Here is a 20,747-nt window from a genome sequence, read left to right on the forward strand (position 1 = left end):
CGTCGCCCTGTCTTGTTGTATCCCGCCCCTTCCGAGCACTTGCTGCGCTTCGCATATTTGCAGCCGCTCCAAATCAAATGTTCGGCTCCGCAGTGGTGGCCAAATACCCGAAGGACATGCCGAGCAGGAAAAATCAAATACACAAGTTGCATAGGTGGAATTGAGAAGACCGAGGAACGAGCATCCTTTTCCATCCACCCCCTCCCCTGGTCCCCAATCCCCGAGATCCGGCAAAGAGTGCGATGCATGAAGCAGCGAGCAATCACCAATTGAGGAGACAGTAGACAGGTACTACCAAGATGTACTTCTCTTGCCAGCGTGCCATAGTCGGTGAGGGAACCGAGTTGTTACCGCGTTGGGAGTCTTCGCGAAAAACAGGACGGTGATGATGGCGCTCTCCGTCCTTATGTCTTCCATACCAGAAAAACAACGCAAGAGCCTGAATCCAGTCCTCCAAATATTGGTGGCGTGAGCCACTGGCTTTGCTGAGGAACCTTGAAATTCAGCCGCCTTGACGTACCGACAGTGAAGACAGATCAACACACCGCGAAAGCAATGAATGTCTTGGACCGGCGCAGCCACTTCCAGGACCATTGAACAGTGGTCTGGGCTGTCTTGACCACCTCGAGCTTGGATCTTTTTACCGAAGGACATCTCCTGACATTGATGACGGTATCATGCATCCAGCAACGGTCATGACCAGTCCAAGTAAGGAATTCTCGAGGAAGGTTGCATGGGTGCTGGCTGCCCTCGTCCTTGTTGCCAGGCCGTGGATCAGCTTTGTCACCATCTTCTGAGAAGCCATGTTGCTGTGATGTCGAGGTCCCGTAACATGTGAGGGCAATCTCCCGACGCTAGAATGGGTGATGGAGTCGCAGATGTGGAGAGGGGTCCTGGAGGCAGCTGGCCACGGTGAATTCGATCCAATCTGGTCATGAAATTCTTCTAGGTTTTCATGTCTCGCACTAAAGACGGAGAAAACACATACAGAAAACACAAACATATATGTACATGTGACTTTCATCAGCCCTTGCACGTTAACATCGACGCTTTTGGGTGTTAAAAGGTCTTCCCAATGTGCTTCCTCCTCTGTCAGCTTGTCCGTGGAACAGCAAATGGCTGGTTCGGCACCATCGTCCTCAACGTGTACGCGATCATCATCTCCTCTGGACGATGATCCCGTCGCGTTCCCTTTGGGCCCTTGGAATTTAAATGACATTGACACCCGCCTCGGACCGATGACAACTCTCGCTATGGTGCAGAGTCGACGCGCGCTGTGGACGCCTCAGTCTTTGTGAGCGTCAGAGGTGTAGGCGGCACTTGTACTTCCTTCCAGTGTACTATGGGAAACATTTCGTTGTGGATTCCTTTTCCCTTTTCTCGAGTAGTCATCTCGACCGCGGCGCTGCAGTGCGCGCTGGGTATCTTCCTCCACGCGGATCAGGTCCATTTTTGTTGCACCTCTCCAGGAGTTTGTCCAGGGGTGGCGGTTCATCCACCCACGACCCGAGGATCGTGTTTGGAATTGCTCGTTGTGGGGTGTCTCTCTGAAACCGGGGTAAAAACAGCCTGTAGATTGCTAAACCACGCCTCAAGCGCCACGGGGAGGGTACAGTTGACACGCTGAATGCAGAACATTAGGGTCAGGATGTCTCTGGATAAACCTTGGTAGCTACTTATGCCCGACGCGTTCAAAGCCGCCGTTATCGCTGCTAATTACTCCTGCGGACTTTTGAACAAAGGAATAGCTGAGTGGGTGTCCTTGTGCCTCGAGGTCTAGTATCCATCTCTTCAAGGTTTCGTCTTGTATATTTGAGAATTGCCATCATTCACTGTCCTTTCAACTTCTGTCCCTTCAACCTCTGTCCCTTCAACCTCTGTCCCTTCAACCTCTGCATTGAGTTGGTGGAGGCCTGTGCGTCAGGTTTCTAGCAATGTGTTGCTGATATGCACTGTCACTCTCGTCAGAAAGGTCACTTGGCAGAGGAAGCATTAAACCTCACAGTTCCTGAGCCTTTTGGTATGTCCAGAAAGAAAGCGCCGTCTGGGCACACTCCATGATGTTTGCGGGGTCGAGGCCACAAAGAACGCTGGTCTTGAAGTCTTCGGGTGGATTTACCAGATTGCGGACTGCATCGTGGGCTTTTGGTAGGGCGGTCTTATCTGGAATGCCTTGTTAGAGATAGGCAGTACTCAGCGATAGATCGATTCCGTAGTAATAAGTACCGTACCCCCTTTACGTATAGTTGTGATAAAACTTGAAGCATGAGAAAAGGATGCTTCTCGGGTGCGAGGAACATACTTTTTCTTCTTTAGTGTGTAAGTGGCCTAAAGTAGTTTAGGCCTACCCGGCTCGGTTTCTTCCCGAGTGGCCTGAAGGCCGCGTAGGAGGATGCTTCTCCCCCTGAGTAACATGCTCCTCTCGTGCGGTTCACTTCGGCTTCCTGCTCTGTTTGTGATACGTGGGCATTTGGTAGGGCGGTCTTGCAAACAGGACATCGACGCTGATTCCGGGGTGCTGTCGACAAGCCAGTCTTCTCGGCGCAGGGTATGCAAAAGATGTGCCTGAGACGGATTAGAACGACGGCGAGAAGCAGAATGACTGTAGGAGGAACGTACGCGCAAGTTGTAACAATTGCCTCCGCCGTGTTAGGAACGGCCTATGTAGATAGGCAGAGGGCAGCGATAAGTAAACAGGTAGGTATAGGTATTCCTTGATAGTATATCTTAGCTATGACTCAAAGCATGAGGGAAGGAAGCTTCCCACGGGTGGTGAGCATGCGGTACTTAAATAATAAGGGGTTGTCTTGGTTGGGTATTGAGAGTGGGTTGGTTGAGTTGTTGTAACTCATGTTGGGGGGATTTACACGACAGGAGTTTTGACGACCAAAAGGGAGTCGCAGGCACTGGCAGGTGTGGAAGGTGCATTAGTAGCTGCGGGGTGAGAGTCTCAAGTCCCCAATGAATTGATCAGGCAGCCGCAAACTTGTATCTGAACAACAGAAGAACTCGGCAAACACGCTCTCGTCTCGAAGTATTATCCTAGAAAGCTGTCATGTCACAGTGCCAATCGGTCGGGGTGATTACGTGGACCGATCTGGGTAGGTAGAGCATGAAAGGCGAGGGAATGAAAGGGGAGAAAACATGAAGCGATTATGTCTCATCCAGTCATGTATACAAGTACTTGTACAACTATGTTCGTGGCGAGATGGATCGTTCGAGATGACTCAATGCCCAGGTGGACCATTGACTCGGCGCTCAAACTCTTCTTTTGTCGGCCTGCGACCTCCCCATGTGCTTGCCTTGGAGCCTCAGGGGTGGTCGGAAAAGGAATCGGCATTCGCGGCGGTCACTGCTATTACGGCCTGGCACGGCAAAATCGAGAGTCTCAGAAAAACACCAAAATGACAACCGTTATACTCGATGGACAGGTCAATGCATAGATCATGTCGACCCGAATTGGGGTAATTGGAGGTCTTTTTCTTGATTTCGAGCGATCGGTCGAAGCTCAAGATGCCGGAAGCACATACAGCAGCTTCGGTGACTTGTTCGGTAACTCTCAAGCACAAAGCGTCCAAAGTCCTGATGCGTCAGGTACCACGGAAAGCCTGTTCACTCGGCCAGGAAACCACCTCAGTCCCCGTTGATCTTGACAATGGCAGAAGGCGTCCATCTTTCTGCTCCTCCTAGGTACTGGGCTATCACTTCTTGTCCGGGTGTTCTGGTTGGAAAGAGTTCGAAAAGAGAGGAAGATGGTTGTTGCCACCATTTCAATCGAGTCGATTTCAGGTTAGCGTGCCAAGACCAATCAATGCACGCGGCCTGCGCACGTGCCATAACATTCAGCTTCGACAGTTAGTGGCGCGTGCGCGACCGCGTGCAATACTCTGTCTTGGCACGCTAACCTTAAATGGACGAAATTAAAAAGGTGGCATCCTGTGAGCAGTCAAACCCACGATTTTCTGGCCCGCAACTCAAGCGAGCAAAACCAACCGCATCATCGCGCGGAATTTCGTCTCAGGATCCAGAAGTCAGTCCAAGAATGCGAATTCTCAAAAACACGATCGGCACCACAACCCCAACTACGACGGAGCATTTTAACTGAAGTAGGGAACCAGACGCTGGCTGAAACTACCTCTGCAGACCGTCGCCGTCCCAGACTGAGAGCTATGGAGAAGGGCATCAGCGATCGCACGTACCCAAGGAGCTGTCAGTAATGGCCGTGGCATCCTTGACTGAGTGACCGCTCCGAGCAAGGCCCAATACAACGACGAGTCTTTGCACGATGATGGCCGATGACGGTAGACGCCAGATTGCAGACACAAGAGTGCCAGTGGCATACGAATGGGAAGGGTATGCGGTTTGAGAAATATATGGCGAGAAGGAGAAAAAATTATATTGCCAGAACCTGATTCTCTTCGGGAAGTTGTTCCTTGAACAGATTGCGAGTTTTGGGCCGCTGGTCCCTCCCTCCTTTGGTGGAGGACCTGGTAGGGGAGAAATCTCTGGGCGAATTCGCGACCACTGCCGCTTGTTGGCGAGCTGTTCTAATGACCGAACGGTAAGAATTTGGTACATTTGCATCTCGATGGCGAATAAACTCGTTTCTAATTTGGAAATGTCCAGGGTTTGACGAATTCTTCGACACTTCTACTCGTTGTGCGAGACGACCAACCTGCACCACCTCCAGAGTACAAGAGCGAGAGGTCGGTGCGCGTGGTGATTTGCACGCCGCCGCCGCCGCCGCCGCTGAGATCCTGCATCGCCGGAGAGACGGAGCCTGGTGACCAAATTGGCGGTGACCTCGACGCGCGTGCTGGTGTGCAGGGTCCTGTACATGTGGCCGGTCTAGCTGGTGCTGTTGGATCTGGACATCGCCTGCGAGCTGGACCCGGAGTCGCACACGTTCAACAGGGCTCTTGCGACACATCGAGCTGTGGTTGTGAGATACATGGAAAATCTTCTGCAGGTCGACCACAGATCGATCCTCGGCAGCACTAGACTCTCGTCTCGTCCTCGGACTTGGCCTCGTCGTCATGCCTATGCTTCTTCCAGACCTTCGTTCCTGTCTGCCTCCGCCATCTTGGTCACCTTGAGAGACGTGATCCCGCAGGCGCTGGTGACTACTCAGGGTACCTGATGTTCATCATGGTGCTGATCACCGACAGCTCCGAGTTGTCGTAGAAGCTCATCTTCACGTGTCCATGACAGTACACCAACGTGGTCACGGGGTTGAACACACCAGCCTCTGCGCCTTCTTGACCAACACGTCGAGGGGCGATCGACTACAAGGCCCTCCTCACAATCTCAATCGGGTACGTGGCCACCTTCTCGGAATACAGCGTTAGTTCGCGTGCCCGCCGCACTGTTCGTTGCACAACCCGTCCATCTTCACGCTCTGCTGTGTGCGTCGACGGTCATGTTCATGATCGTCTGCTCGTCGGTGCCCCGGTGAGGATGACGGTCAGAAACGTCTATCGGTTGATAACGACAATACAGGCAGAAGGACGTACAAGTGCGCGGTCGGAACGTGAACAGCTACCGGTGCAAGTATTTGGCGGTGTATACCAACACCGGTCCCGCGTCGAGGTCAGCACCAACCATCACATATGTCCAAGAAGCTTGTGGCTAATGGCAACGACGACAACGACGATGACGCCGACGATGACGAGTCTCATGGAACATATGAAGAACAAAGCTCATTGTTCGCGCACCCCTATGCGGGCACATGCTACTCGCGGTGCATTACTGTTCATGAGTGTCTCTGGAAAGGCGACGTCGAAGAAGGCGACACACGGGAACCAGCAGAGCACATCACGCACGGACCAGAGGCAATGGAAGAATTCAGGAGATCGCGAGGTCAAAACAATGAAGTTGGCGGCAAAACCACCACCACAACTCTTGCAAACGCGCACGAAGTGCAGGCAGAACGCATCCACAACGCACACAGGACATCCTATCACTCGCTTTCGTCGTCCTCAGACATCAAGTCGGGGTCCCCATTGGGCGAGTCCCTCCGAGGGTCGACAGGGGTATTGTCAGGCCAAGCAGGAAGAGAGATGCTGCCTAGAAAAAATCAAGTAATGCGCTGTGCATACGCTTCGGGTACGTCCGCGTTGAGCTTGGACTTCGGTGAGGGTGCGGACCGTACGAAAAATAATCTGGCTCGTCGCCTCAACAGTAGACGCCAGGGCATCCACAGCAACAGAAGAAGCGGAGGTCTTGCCGATAACTTGGTCCCTGCCCATCAGGCACTGGTTATCCGATCTCCAGACCCCCAGGCCACTACAACACTTGGTATAGAGGCTGATATTTCGGGTCTTGCCCTGGACCGGTCATATTTTCACTTCAGGCTTTGGTTATTAATAGTTGATCAGGATCTGTTTCAATCCAGATGCATATTGGCGCTCATTCAACGCCACGCGCCAGGAGTTTGGTATCTCGACATCAATCTACGGGCTTCTGTGTTGTTTACGGTGGCCCCAGTGCCCTGTAGTGTGGAGAGTCCTGAGGATCTCGATTCACATGCGTGCATGCTCATTGGGGAGGGCACACGATGGAGGCCAGGGTGCCGCAGTGTTATTCAATCTGAAGGGGCCTTTGGGACTTGCCGCCTGTACTGAAGACGAGGTGGAGACATTTCGAGGGCAGTCTGGCCCTTGAGGCGCAGGACAATCGGTGAGGAAATCTTCCAAGTGGGAGCTTTTCATCCTCGCCATCTTCGGGTGGACGCCGCGTCTACTTGGACATGCGGTGCGAACTTTTCCGATGCCCCGTCTCAATCATCCACCAAGGCTGTACAAGTCGCTTTGGACATCGCAACGACCAATATTGCTCTTCTCATTGATGGCAATTTCGGTGGCTGCGGTTGAACTCAAAAAATGAACCACAGTCCCAGCATCCGTCCGGGAGCATGGTGTGCATCTTTCTGTGTCTTAGGCTTTTCTTCCTTGGCTTTGTCTGGCAAGAAGGAAGCTAATGTGACTCTTACAACGGGAGAAACTGAACTGACAAGATGTCCTCACTACAGCTCCTATGTTGTTTCTCGATCCTATGGATGCCTCCTTTCCCAGTTCCATCGCCCGATAAGTAAGAGGTCTATATAAGATAGTGTTACTTTTCTTAATAGAGATTAAGTATTTACATAAAGATCTTATCTTTAAATACCTTAAAGTTAGACTCTATGAAGAATCTTGCAGGATCTTATAAGTATTAAAAGAGCTTAACCTTCTAAGGTTTAATATTTATTAATATTATACTTATAGATTATATATAACTCTGAAGTATATTAATAATAGACTTCATAACTAATATTGATAATTAACCTATCTTTTATAAGTCTTTTACCTCTAAGTTTGAACTTCTATATATTAATACTTTAATTTATATTAAAATTTACCTTCTTATAATAGAGGAATCTAAAGATAGTATTATATTTAGCGATATCTATAGCAGTATAATAGATCTGTTATTGATTAATTAAGCTATTACTTTATTAATATAAGTTTAAGAAGTACTTTACTCTTATAAATTAAAAGATCTATAATAACTTCCTTAAGAAATATAATATATTTACGTTAAGTCTAGAATTCTTTATATAGATATATTTAAGTATTATCTGCTGTATGCTCTAGAAAGGTAACTATAAGTAGTATATATTATATACACTTGTTTTTAATAGCTTCTAGTATTATCTATAAGAGCTTTTCCTATTTAAGATTATATCTATAAAGGCTTTCTATTAACCTTCTATTAAACCTTAATAATAATATAAGTTAAATATACTTTAAAACACCTAAGTCTTCTGAAATTGAAAGAGTTAAGAAATTACTTATAATTTAAAAATATTACATCTATAACTTCTATGAATTTAACTAGTTCTCTCTCTTTAAGTTTATCCTTTATTACATTAAGTTCGTCTCTTTAATATTTATTAATGATTTTCCTTTTAGCCTCTTTATATTAACTTAATAACTCTACCTCTTATATATTAAGAGTAATAAGGTCTATCTATAAGTTAGTTACTATTACGAGATGCTTTACACGTGAGGTGTCAGTAGTAAAACTGAAGTGGTTTACTTAGTGTTATAGTAATAGAATGGTGTAGTAGAGACGAAACTAAGAGTATAGTACGCGGGACTATACGTAAAGCATATAACCGTAGGAACTCGATTATTTATGAACGCAGTTGACTACGAAGGAAAACTATGAAAACTGTCTCGACTATATAGAAGTAGATGCTCTATGAGGATCTGTACTGCTCTACTACAGTCCCCTGTAGAGTACACAGTCTAACACCCCTTACTCCGCAGTGCTCTGTATTACTCTACCTCAGTCCACGACAGAGTAAACAGTCCGGTGCCCCCTTTAGACGTAGCCCCTCCTTAGTATCTTTGCACGCTTTACTTTTAGGTCTCTCACGACCTGTCGTCCAGCCCCTCCTCGGGTCTCTCTTCTGGCCAGGTCGTAACAGTTACTTCCTATAAAAGGGAACATTGATCTTCTTCTACCTCTTTAACGCGATCTTCGTTAGTTTAGTCTCGCTAGCTCTACTCTAGGATAGTACTTCACTTATCTATAGATTATATATAAGAAGCTATTATATCTCCTTTTTATTATTAATCTATCTAATCTTAAAAGATACTTTAAGAATATTAAGAATATCTTATTAGAGATCGGTAGTAGTAAATAAAAAGATCGATTCTATAATAATAAGTATTTCTTTATATATAGTAATAATAAGACTTAAAGTATAAAAAAAGGATACTTCTTAAGGTATAAGAAGTATACTTTTCTTCCCTAGTTTATAGATAAATAAAAGTAGTTTAGGCTTATCTAGCTTAGTATCTTTCTAAGTAGTCTTTTAACTTCTTTTTACTAAAGGCTATATAGGAGTATACTTCTCTACTTTAAGTAGTATACTCCTCTCGTACGGTTTACTTTAGCTCCCTAGGCTATTTACGATAAGAGCCTCAGTCTTCTATAATTCGGCGAGAGTGCGGAGCCCTAAGAGAGTAACGCCAGGAGTAAGAACTAGTCCAGCCCTCGGTTTTAGCGTGAGTCAAGTCTTTTCTCGGGATGACAAGGATTCACTAAAGTTGGTACGTGTAGCGCCTCCGAGCGTTTCACGAGGCATGATTATCTCCGTTGACAGCTCATGCACGCGTAGCCTTACCTTTCCTCATACTACGCAACTAATATCGTCGAGCCCCCTTTTCTCACGTAATATACCGAAGGAGAGGTGTGTAGTCTTACGTGTGCCACCCATCTTGTTCTCCCGCTCTGACTCATCCTTTACTCGGCTTGCGTCCTTCTACTGTCACCGGCATGCGATTGGCGACTACATTACCCCGTGTGCAGAGGCCAATTGCCAGCGCTGCATCCCGCCCAAGCAAGCCGAGTAAGGGGTCCTTCTGTTCTCAGACCACAGTGGCTTGGGGGCATGTATCGCGGTGCTAGCGCCCTGCTTTTATTTTTTCCGACCAGTTGAAGCGGTCGCTGACTTAGCCATTCGAGGAAAAAAAGCAATAGCTAGCCTTGTCGGCGGCTACTGGCTTTACCTACACTCTACTCAACTTACCCTCGATGCTTTAGCTACTCTGGCTATAGCTATAGAGTATACGAGAAAGCCTTGAGACTCGCCAAATTAACACTGACAATTGAAGGACTATCTACAAACGATATAATTCGGAAGGAGATATAGTATATCAACGGCGATACCACTCTGAATATCCTTACTTTGTTCCAAGTATACTAACTAGTTAGGGAAACTCTCTTTTACCTGGCTCGATTGTTCGCTCTATAGCGCTGCCCCGCCTTTCTCTTCGCTGTGCTCTTCGCTCCCCACTTCGCTCTGCTCTCGACCGTCCTCTCCCGTCTTCGTGTCGTCCTCCTCCTCGTTTGTGAGCTCGAAGAAGATCTTTAGGTTCCCGCGGATCTGGTCTTCGGGGACCTGGTAGGCGGCGTCCCCCGCGAGCAGCTTCTCCACCCAGATGTAGTTGATGAGCCAGTTGGTGGCCTTGATAATGTCTCGCGCGCCCGCGCTCGTGTTGGCCTCGACCATCGTCGCCTCGTACTTGCGGACCTCGTCGACCGCCGCCGCCATCGTCTGCACCGCCACGACGGGGTCCAGCGTGCGCTGTGGCACGGGGGCGCGATCCTCGGGCGCGTCGTCTCCGTCGTCATCGTCATCGTCGTCGTCGCCCGGCATGAGCACCCTGCGCACCTGCGAGAGGGTCTTGTCCAGGACGTTCTGGTACGCGTCCCGGATGCTATCCTTGGGCAGGGCCGGCTTCACGACCCACACGAAGCGGCCGCGCATGGCCTGGCTAAAGTCGCCGGGGTCGTCATTGGTGATGATGATGATGACGACCTGGTCGAGCTGCTCGAGGGCCTTGTGTTTGCCAACCTGGCGGTCCTGGTCGAAGAACAGACGGAACACGCGCTCCTGGACGAAGTCCGCCCGGAGCTCGCCGGCCGAGAACTCGTCGAGGATAAGAAAGGCGTTCTTCTTGCCCTGCCGACGGAGAGGGTCGATGATCTTGCCCTGTATGTCCATCTCGTCGGCCATGCCAGGAATCTTGACCACGCTCGTGCTCGCCGCGCTGCTCACTCCCCGGATGTCGCTCGGCGCGAGCTGCTCGCAGTCGACGTACACGTTCGGGGCCTGGAAGCACCGGATCAGAGCCTCGGCCAGACTCGATTTGCCCGTCCCCGACGCGCCGTAGAACGCCATCTGCAGACGGTCGATATTCCCCTTGCCCCGGATGGACGACGCGATGATCTGGTTGCGCATCGCCTGGAGGGGCAGCTTTGCCACCTCGGGCTCTCGGTCCATCAGCGTCTGAAATTCCTCGGCAATGTACGTCTCGTAGTAGTTCTGACACTTTTGGGGCTGCCCGAGCAGCACGCCCTGGCGGACCTTGAGGAGGAAGTACAGGTCCAGGACGGTCGTCGCGTCCTCGGTGGTGAGCCCGGCACGCAGCGCCCGCACCCCGTACTCGAACATCTCGTCGACGTTCGCGACGGCCTTCTGGATATTCCTGGAGCGGCTCTTCACAACGCCCTCGGATGCCTTCTTCACGCTGCGATAGACGTTCTCGGCAACGTCGAGGCTGTCGGAGGAGCGTCCGAAAACGCCCTCGACGACGGTCCGCACGAGCTTCTGGATGCTGGGCTGCAGGGTGTTTGCGAGCCCGAAACGAAGAAAGGCGCCACCACCTCCGCTCATCAGAGCGGTCTCGGACTCGGACGTCTTGGCCTTGGTGGCGCCGGGGAAGAGACTCTGGGCCACGGACTGGCTGGCGGCGGCGGCCATGACGGCGACCACGGTGCCGATGACATCCTGCCACGCCGCCTGGACGCGTTGCTCCGTGCTGGCCTGGGTGGTCTTCTGACGTACGGCAGCGAGGTGTGCCAGATTATGCTCGGATGGGTTGTTGGCGTCAATGTCGAGAGGCTCGGCCTTTTTTCCGCTGATATGAGCCACGGCCTCTTTGACAACGGCATCGACGGCTGCATCTACTGAGTCCTCGGGGAAAAGAGAAACATTTCCGGCTTCGCAAACGGCGGCAAGCCCTTCAAGGCGAGTGGACATCATCTTGAAGTACCGGAGGATGGGTTTGAATCTGGGTGTGAGAGAAAAGATAAAAAGTTGGAAAGGTGTTGAGGGAAACAAAAATAAAGTGGATGGCGTTAGAATTTTTATACATGAGATTTTGTGGAACGGGGACTTTCAGTGAGACCAGATGTAGGCGAGAGCTCATGCCTCGGTGGACAAGAAGAAGACACCCCCGGCCAAAACAATCTCAGTGTCACGGCGTGGAGGAAAGGGAGTGGCACACTAAAGCAGCGAGGTTCACGTAGAAGTAGTCGCAGTTGCCGCCTGAATTGTTTAATTTTACGAGCGCCGGACGCGCCAAGATGTTTGTCGGAACACAGAAAGACCGAGTGACGTGGCCTCGCTGACTCGCTGATCGTGTGAACAAGTTTCATTCGGGGCCGTTTGCTCTATTTGTGCTGTCCGATAGGCCCCTGCATCGCAACTCGCCAGGTGTTCCTCCACTACTGCTTAGACCCCGCTGGGGGCTGGAAGGAGCCTTGGTGTGTCCCCTTTTTCCAGCCCCCTCGAACTTGTCTTACGGTCCAGCGTTGTTCTCGGATCATTTCTCTCTCTTCTTTGCTCGACTTCTTCCTCATACCCCATATTCAGGAGTTTGCACGACGCTGCCCGAGTCCCGCGCCAACATGTCTAGACAACTCTCACAACTGCTGGAGGACTACCGTTCGGCGGTTGACCTCACAGGTGTATGGGATCAGATAGACCTGATCTCAGAGCCGTTTACCAAGCTGGATCAAATGGCCAAAGAGGTTGGTTCTTCCCCCTCTTTGCCTCTCTGCTCGGTCAAGCTTAGCAGCTCCTCTCACCCAACTCCCCCCATTCTAATAGCTTTTTTTCGCACCAGAAAATACCGCGGCTGCCATACGACACGGATCATCCGGCCCAGACAAACACCCAGCACCTCGAAGCTGTGATGCGGACCACGGACCATGCGAGTCCAGGCAAACGATGGATAGCTGTCTGGAAGGCCTTGTTCCAGTGCTCCCTGTCTATAACGGCGGCGGTCCTGACTTTAAAGATGGTGCACATGTCCATGGAGGAGGATGAGAACGCCCGCAGCTTTCTAGTCGCCAATGCGGCCATGAAAGTTGAGCCGTCTCTGAACAAAGTCGTCGATGTGATACTGTACAACATCATACTCCCATCCGCAGACGCGCTCGGCAAGGTCGAGGCAGTCTTTGACAAGATTCAGTTAGCATCGTCCGACGTCATGGCCAAGATGCCACACCAGGTCCGAGTCAGCGTGGAGAGGCTCGACCAGGAGTTTCTGCAAATGCTCGAACGCGTCAAAGGGGGGTCGAAGGTCACGTCGGACTCCTTGGCCATGCTCTACCGAATGCTTTACATCCGCCAGGGGATGTGGCTCGGCCAGCCTCGGCGGTACCAAAACTACCACGAGACGTACGATCCTGAAGCCTTCGCCGCCTTCTCGGCCGCGCTCACGGACCCGGCTCGCTTTTTTGCGCGCCTTGTGCGGAACTACCTCATGATCGCGTCGCTGATAGGCCCGCACCAGGATCACCGACCTCAATTTATGGTGCACGGAAGTTCAGCCCGGGCCGCTGAGCAGTTTATCAACGGCCTGGCTCGCACGATCCAGGCTCCGGAGATTCGTATTCTCCATACTGTGATCCTCAAAGACCTAAGGCAGGGCAGGACATTCGTCCCGGAGAGTACAGCAGACCGGGCTTTGCGCCAGCAGAGCAACGTAGACGTTCAGGGTCCGGTAATTGACGGACTGCGAAACACGGGGACGCGCAACGCCATCGTCGTCTTCAACTGCCTCACCACACAGTATGCAAGTGAGGGAGGCTTCCTCGATCGCCTCCTCTATCAATTTTTCAACACGAAACAAAACCACGAGGCCGAGAACCACGGATTGGAGAACGCCGCGCACGCACCCATGTTTGTCAGCGACGCCGAGGAATCGGTCGTAGGCGTGTACGGCTTCAGCAAACGCCTGAAGGAGCTCTTTATGCACGTCGACGTCCCCGACGTGACCGAGGAGCAGCTTCGAGCCGCCTTCGGGCAGACGGCCGACGAGCGTGCCGCCGAGCAAGTAGGGGCCGTTTCTTCGGCAGATCCGGCGGCCGCGGCGCAGGAGCAGGCGGCCGCGGGGGGTCTCCAAGATGCCCGCAATCCGCCCGTCCAGAGGCGAGAGACGGACCTGGACCTCTTGGAGGCGGCGATGCAGAAGGCAGTCGAGGCCGTCGGCGCGGTCGTCGACTACGTGATGGAGAGCAGCGGCAGCGCCGGCGCGACCCGCACCCAGCACGCCACGCGCCTGGCCCTGTACCACGTCTGCGCCGAGAAGCTCCTGGCCGGGGACCCTGACCACGCCGTGGACGACGAGGAGATCAGAAAGGCCCTGAACCTCGGCCTCCACCAACGCGTGGACGGCCCCGGCGCGGAGTTGTCGTCAGCAGACTCGGAAAAGGAGAAGGAGGACTAGGACTGGAGGGATGACGCCGCTGGTGGTCCTGGGGTAAACCGCTCGAGTGTGTTCCAGGAACGAAGACGAGACGGGGATGTTTTCTTTCGTATTCGGCTTTCCGTGCTCTTCTTGTATCCTTTCTTTCTGTTTCTCGTTTCATCCTCTTCCTCTCCTATGAAAGACTTTTGGTGACCGCGATGCAATATCCTACGATACAACGTTTCGATATGTTGATGATACCAGTTCATGGGGGCAGGCAGGCTGCCTAGCAGAAGAGTTCTGGTCTGCAGTAACTCTACGACACAGTTTATCGAAGACGGACGGCCCAGTGACTGATAAGAGAAGCAAGCCCAAGTAACTACCTACGCAGTCCTACCACCCACTCACTCTCCACGCAAAGGTTTTTTTTACACTCCTAGTGTTGTTGGCATCTCAGATGGTCTGTCTGTCTACAGATGGTGTGTCACACCCCTGGAGCAACCAACCTCATTACAGCAGCCGCAACCGGCAGCGCTGCGACTCGACGATATATAATAATCAAGTTAGTCAGTGAACCAAGTAAGAACAGGTGGTTTAGGGCTTCATTAAGGCGATCAAAGTCTCCAAAGAAACGAATCTACAGGAGAAAAAAAAAAAAGTAGACGTAGTCTGCTTGCTATCTCCAGTAGGAAGAGTTGTAAACCATTTCATAAGTATGTGATATTTTCGAAGAACGACGACGGACCGTTCGACTGACCGACCCCGGCATATAAAATACCTAGTAGAACTCGCGATCTCTCGTTACACCACCTGCATACAAAGTTCTTCGTGATAGATCGTTCGACATTAAGGGGCTTCGAACTATAAGGGTTTAGAAAGAGTTCTATAACTAGCTAGCTAGCTAACCTAGTAATAAGGAGGATAAATCTAAGGAGAGAGAAGAAGGAATAACATCCTCTCCCTCTTCTCCTTATATCGTACGCTCCTCCGTAAGAGGTACGTAATGTCTTCCTCTTTCTCCCTTATCCTTCCTCTTCCGTATACGCCTTACGTTTCCCTTTACCCTTATCTCTCTTCCTTACCTTCCCTTACTTACGGTATCTTAATTTACTAGGATTTAGTATCCCTTATACCGTACGTACCTCGCCGTCTAATCAGGAGGTGGCGTTGGTCCTAACGTTAGTCTTAGCGCTAGTTCGTCAGAACCGAGCCCTTCTCCTGGGTTTAACCCATCATCACACCCATAGTTACTATTTAAATACTATATTATTAAGTATTTATGATATCTTCTACTTAGACCTCCTCCTCTATATAATATCAAATAAAACTATCTTAACTTATAAAGAGTAGATAATAGTTAATTTACGCTAATAATAATAATTAACAAAAATAATAAAGAATATCAAAAGTAAAAAGCGATTCTAAAATATCTTTAAAAGTAATATATAAAGAGAAAGAGGTTTTTAATAAATAATATCTAATAAAATGGACTAAATATACTAAAAATTAATATAGAAAACTAATTAATATATTACGAGACTCTATTATATCAGATATAAATAAGGCTTTATAAGTTAGTATAGAAGGAGAGAGAGAGAGGAAAGTTATGGGATTCTTGTTTGCTTAACATGGTAGAATGTCAAGTTATCCTTTTTTTTCTTCTAAAGAATCAAAGTCTAAGCTAGACCTCTCTCTGTTGTTTAATGGCTCGGGAATTGCCTTGGCCACACACACACACACACACACACACAGTGTGACCTACTTACTTATTAGTAGCATATTGTCTTGACTGGTAGACAACGCCGTCATGCCGTCTCGCCGTTCTCTTGCCATCTACGGTTCAAGAAGTACCCTACCTGGCCATTCAGTTAGAAGAACCCCAACGTCGAGGCACTCGCTCGCTAGCGGAAGAAGCTATTCCATCTAGATCTCTAAGAGGTCTTGACTTTTTCTCGGCTGGGTGCCAGTCAGTCAGTCGCAGGTTTTTTCCAAGGCCTGGCTAGGCTCTCCTTCATACTTTACCTTCTGCGCAAGGGAAACTAAAGGGACGTAAGGATGAGGAAAAAAGAACGAGAAAAGAGGGGGAAAAAACGAACAAAGAAGAAGAGAAAATGGCAAAAAAGAGAAGGGGAGAAAAAAAACAATGATTAAAGGAAAGAGTAAGAGTAAGACCTAAAAGAAACGATGTCGTACTATCCGATAGGCCCTTTGGACTTTGTAGAAAGTCCTGGATGAAGCGAGTGTATGGTTCCCCCTTCCCCCCTTTCCCCCTCCAACCTTCCCCAAGTATCTCTGGTCACTATTTAGGACAATCTGGAGTGACTCAGCTCGTCTTCCCTACCCAACGTCCAACGTCCAAGTGTATGCCCCCATTGCATCTCTGCTTGCATTGCAATCTGGTCTCTGTTCATCCCCATCACCCGAAGAAGAAACGCGAAAACATAGACCTCGTTTCAACCTTGGCATCTCCGTGACTTTCATTGCTGAGGCGTTCCCACTCTTCCTCATCCTTGTCCTCGTCCTCGTCCTCCGCGCCAGGTTCCTTGCTCGAAGCTCTCCAGCGCTTGATAGCCTTGACAGGATTCTCCATCCTCGGCATATTGTCGAGCACGCCCTCGTTCAGCGGAACCCTGGCTGCGGCGGCGTCAGGACCTGCGTCGTTGCCCTTCGTACGCATTGGAAGCGTTGTCTCCGGCTTGGCTTCGGTGGGCTCCGCCTCGGTAGGCTCGGCAGCCACGGTGGTCTTTCCGAGACCGATGGTCTTGTCCAGATCCATTTCATAAGCCGAGCTCGGCTCATGATCATGATCGCCGTCCTCTGATGCCGTGGTGTTGGGTGCCACGGCCGGGACGTTGACGGCTTCTGGTGCCTCTTCGACGTCGCCCTCGGCCTTCTTGTTGACATCTGTAGCCACATCCGTAGTAGCCTTGGCTTCGTCTTCCTTCTGTCTCTCCTCCTCTTTCTGCCTCTCCTTCTCTTTCTGCCTCTTCTCTTCCCTTGCTGCTCTCTTCTTCTCCATCTTCATTTCGGCAGTGAGGAAGGAAGGATGGACATAAACAACTCTGACGCCGCCGTCGCGCTCGACGATTTCCGGCATCTTCTTGTTGGGGTCAGGCATCGGTACGGACGAGGCCCCAGGCACGCTGATCCAATAGCGTCCCTCGTTGTCGGTCCCGAAGACAAAGAAGTAGTCGTTCAGCTGAGCAGCCAGGCGCAAAAGCTGAATCGACCGAGCGTCATACGACTCGGCGTCCTGGACATAGTTGCTGCGAACCTGTATCTCGCCGTAGTCGTATTTCGACCTCTCGAGCCAGCCGTGGGGGAAGAGAGGGGGATCACGACGCAGCCCTTCCTGCCTCCGCACTTCTGCCTCTTCGGCTTCTTTGGCGGTCTGCACAGCCGCCGCTGGGGTGGCATCAGGGGCGGCGGCGTCCCCGGCAGGTTTCTCCACGGATTTGTCACAGGGTTCAGGCTCAGCCTCTCTGGCAAAGAAGTGCCCCGCAAGCAGACTATGTTCCGGGAGTGTGTTGGCGTACATCAGCTCCCAATCTGGTGTCTCGGTGTCCAGGTCTTTCTCGTGCGCCGTATCACTGGCCGTCGCGTCTTTAGCTTCGCCCTTGGCCTTGCTAAGCTCTGCCTTTCGTTGCTCCTCTTGCTCGCATAAGTACTTCCTGCGGCTGTCTTCGGTACTGAGCCCGTACTTGTCCAGCTTCTTCTTCTCGTTGAGCAACGAGCATATTGTAACGAGTTCCGATGACTGGAACGCGCTGTTCCAGGCAACGGCGCCTCGGGCCTCGTCCTCGCGCAGAAGCATGTTGAGGAAAGGCGCCAGCAGCTGCGCTTGGAACGCCGAGCCGAACCATTCCAGAAGGTCGGGCCGCGTCTTCAGGGAGCGCATAAAGACCAGCATGACATATATGAACCCCCACAGCCTGAGGTCACGCGTATCTGCCTCCTCCAAGAGGTAAGGGACCATGGTGCGGATCAGCTCGATCGTTACCTCATGGATGTCCCTTGCGTTGGCCATGGCGTCAGAATCGGCGCGGTCTGCGGCCGTCACAAGGTCAGGGGCCCACGCCGCCATCATAGGGCTCCATCTTTTATCAACAAGGGGAATTCCCAGAAGCAGATGGCAGAGCAGGAGGCCGAGTTGGGGGCTGCAAAGTGATGATCAGTTAGATATGGGGAGTAACTCATCATCCCACAGGGGACCAGCACGTACCTTGGACGAATTCTGGATGTCTTGGAAGATGCTGCACCAATCTTGATCTTCTCCAGTGCCGCATAGACAGCCTGAACATGGTCGCTTCTCCGGTCCTTGTAGCCATTTTTCCTGAGAGTCTCGGGCTCCAGAGAAGCGAGAATCAGGTGGGAAACAGCGGTAAGGAAGTGGTCTTTGTCTGTCTGGGGGCGGCTGGCCGGCTTCTCGGCATCCGTCTCATTCCGGGCAACAATCGTTTTAATAAGGAACAATACGGACTGCCGCGCAGGGAAAAACGGGACTTTGACGACGAGGGCCTTGGTGTAGTAGAAAAACTGGGACACAGAGGCTTCGAATGCTTTGTCACGCGAAACCCGAGTCCGGGGCCACGCCACGACGGCGAGGTGGTGGTAGATGCGGCCGGTCGTGGGATTCTTGCTGTGTGCTCGAGTGAACTCCTCTTTGGCGATGTCGTGCCAGCGCTGACAAGCCCCCTCGTCATTGCTTTGAGTGGCCATTCTACATAGCAAGTGTCAGTCTTCGTCATCACATCTGTCTATCGTATATTAGGCCTGGAAGGGGCAACGCCTCTACTTACCCGTATCGGGCCAAATCCGCTTTGCATTCGATCCAGATGTCATAGAAGCGCGGGACAGACTCATCCAGCAAAGACACCATTTGGTATGCCAGGATGATGAAACTCGCCATATGATCCCCGCATTCGACATGTCGTTTAACCATGACATCGAGAAAGGACTGTATCCCGAACTTCCACATTCTTTTCGGTATGGCATACTTCACTGCGAGCCCTTTGAGCGCTGCCGGCGCGCTGGGGTGCTGCGATGCCAGAAAAAAGTCGTGGGTTTCGTGTAATAGTGTGCGGTGAAGCAACATGAGAACCGCCAACTGCTCCGCATTGAGACTGGGGACCCATTGGCCTTTGATCAGCACCCAGTATTCGCTGCCAACCTTTTTGTACAGACTCTGATCACTCAGCTGCCTGAACTCGGCATCGCATGGCAGTTTGGTCTCGGGCTTCTCCTCGGACTCAGACTTGATCTCCTCGGGAGCGGCCTCCTTCTCTTTGGCACTCTCCAAGTCTCGCAAGATCTGATCGACCAACTCGTACCCGAGGGCGAGAAAGTATTTCCCGTCTATCACTTTCTGGCGACCCTCGTCGCCGATTTCCGCCGTCGTGGCCGCCGCTATTTCCTCATACTCGGGCCATCCAAGCTCCTTGGCACGCGACTCCAGAGCCACCTGGAATCCATGCAGATAATCCTCGGGGGTGCCAACTTGAGGAGTAATCTTCTCTGACACGTGGGGATGGGAAAGGGTCTCCTCCGAGGTCGCTGCAGCAGAGTCCTTAGAGGCGGTTGGTAGGGTCTCTGTGGTCGTGGACGGGGTCGTGGACAAGTCCTCGCCGGTCGCAGGCGAGTCCTTCTTGGTCGATCCGAGAGTAGCCGACGGCTTCTTATCTCCTTCTGCCGCATCCTTGTGAACCTTGAGATACCAAGTCCGAACCGTGCGAGTTGGCCTCGTTTCGCTGTTCTGAAGCAGTACCAACTTGGCTTCCGGGATCATCAACAGGTACTTGGTGATGTCGAGCGGGTCATCTGTTGGGGGCATCAGGTTTGGGACCAATTCTACGCATTTGCGTTCGAGCATCACGAAGCCGGCATAGATGCCCTTTATTTCGTCTACCAGTTGCCCCAGCGAAATTGGACGGGTGTCAAGCTGCTTCTTCATTTTGGGCACCAGTTGCGACTCAAATGGTGGGACTTGATTGTTGGCTTTGACGGTCTGAACCTCCTTAGCGACGGCATTGCTGGTGGAATCGTGTTCGTGGCCGGTGACAGTGGCTGTATCGTCCCCTGTGTCATCATCCACTTTGGTCTTCTCATGGCTTTCGATACTTCCGGAATCGTTCCCGTTCGGAGGAGGAGGAGACTGCGATGATGCACCACTGGGCTCTGCCACGACCGGCACCTCAGAAGTGTGATGAATCACCCAGTCGGTCGCAAGGAAGCTATTGTGTTACTACTTGTCAGCACCAATGCCAGTTCGTGTTGATGGGATCAATCTTGACGTACTCAACAGGAGCATCTTTCTGGTTATGCGGATCAACACCCATGGTCGAGATGAGAAGAGCGGCAGAGCGGCTGTAGCTGAGACCAAAATCGAGAAGAAAACACTTGACTGGTGAAGGGATGAAAACAGCAAAATCTGGAGAAGAATCGGAGCAAACAAGAAGCAGTATACAGGGACTGTGGCAAAGCTGATATTGGGTACCAAAGAAAAAGAAAGAAGAGAAAAAAAAGACACCGAAAAAACTGGGGGATAGGCACTCACTCATCGCCGATTCGCCTTCATGCTACAAACGCGTCTGCTAAACAGTCGACGTTTTGAGCCGCAGACTTGTTCGCCGTCTGGTTGCGTTGTGGTTGCCTTTCGATAAATGCAGCTGGGCGCTGAGTGCATTCCTGTGCCATCTGCAGGGCCCCAGTGTGACT

General features: G+C 51.2%; 5 protein-coding genes across 5 annotated transcripts; 2 read left to right on the forward strand and 3 right to left on the reverse strand.

Annotated features, from left to right (window-relative positions):
• Nucleotides 1-1,999: 1,999 nt before the first annotated feature.
• AYO21_11512 (hypothetical protein) lies at nucleotides 2,000-5,192 on the reverse strand (the record flags this gene model as incomplete). Its single annotated transcript, XM_022661402.1, has 5 exons — nucleotides 2,000-2,172; nucleotides 4,200-4,607; nucleotides 4,676-4,757; nucleotides 4,838-4,997; nucleotides 5,137-5,192. 5 exons carry the CDS (start codon nucleotides 5,190-5,192, stop codon nucleotides 2,000-2,002), a joined length of 879 nt encoding a protein of 292 aa, XP_022506284.1.
• A 417-nt stretch (nucleotides 5,193-5,609) lies between these two features.
• AYO21_11513 (hypothetical protein) lies at nucleotides 5,610-6,084 on the forward strand (the record flags this gene model as incomplete). The annotated part of the gene is made up of 2 exons (XM_022661403.1): nucleotides 5,610-6,032; nucleotides 6,082-6,084. 2 exons carry the CDS (start codon nucleotides 5,610-5,612, stop codon nucleotides 6,082-6,084), a joined length of 426 nt encoding a protein of 141 aa, XP_022506285.1.
• Nucleotides 6,085-9,799: 3,715 nt separating this feature from the next.
• Nucleotides 9,800-11,599, reverse strand: AYO21_11514 (hsp7-like protein; the record flags this gene model as incomplete). The annotated part of the gene is made up of 1 exon (XM_022661404.1): nucleotides 9,800-11,599. The coding sequence occupies one exon, from the start codon at nucleotides 11,597-11,599 to the stop codon at nucleotides 9,800-9,802; it is 1,800 nt and encodes a 599-aa protein (XP_022506286.1).
• Nucleotides 11,600-12,246: 647 nt separating this feature from the next.
• On the forward strand, nucleotides 12,247-14,072 carry AYO21_11515 (hypothetical protein; the record flags this gene model as incomplete). The annotated part of the gene is made up of 2 exons (XM_022661405.1): nucleotides 12,247-12,369; nucleotides 12,465-14,072. 2 exons carry the CDS (start codon nucleotides 12,247-12,249, stop codon nucleotides 14,070-14,072), a joined length of 1,731 nt encoding a protein of 576 aa, XP_022506287.1.
• Nucleotides 14,073-16,449: 2,377 nt separating this feature from the next.
• On the reverse strand, nucleotides 16,450-20,368 carry AYO21_11516 (hypothetical protein; the record flags this gene model as incomplete). Its single annotated transcript, XM_022661406.1, has 4 exons — nucleotides 16,450-18,190; nucleotides 18,256-18,753; nucleotides 18,833-20,263; nucleotides 20,328-20,368. The coding sequence occupies 4 exons, from the start codon at nucleotides 20,366-20,368 to the stop codon at nucleotides 16,450-16,452; spliced, it is 3,711 nt and encodes a 1,236-aa protein (XP_022506288.1).
• Nucleotides 20,369-20,747: the final 379 nt, after the last annotated feature.

This window comes from Fonsecaea monophora (assembly GCF_001642475.1).
Source record: "Fonsecaea monophora strain CBS 269.37 chromosome Unknown Scaff164, whole genome shotgun sequence".
NCBI classification, from domain to species: Eukaryota; Fungi; Ascomycota; class Eurotiomycetes; order Chaetothyriales; family Herpotrichiellaceae; genus Fonsecaea; species Fonsecaea monophora.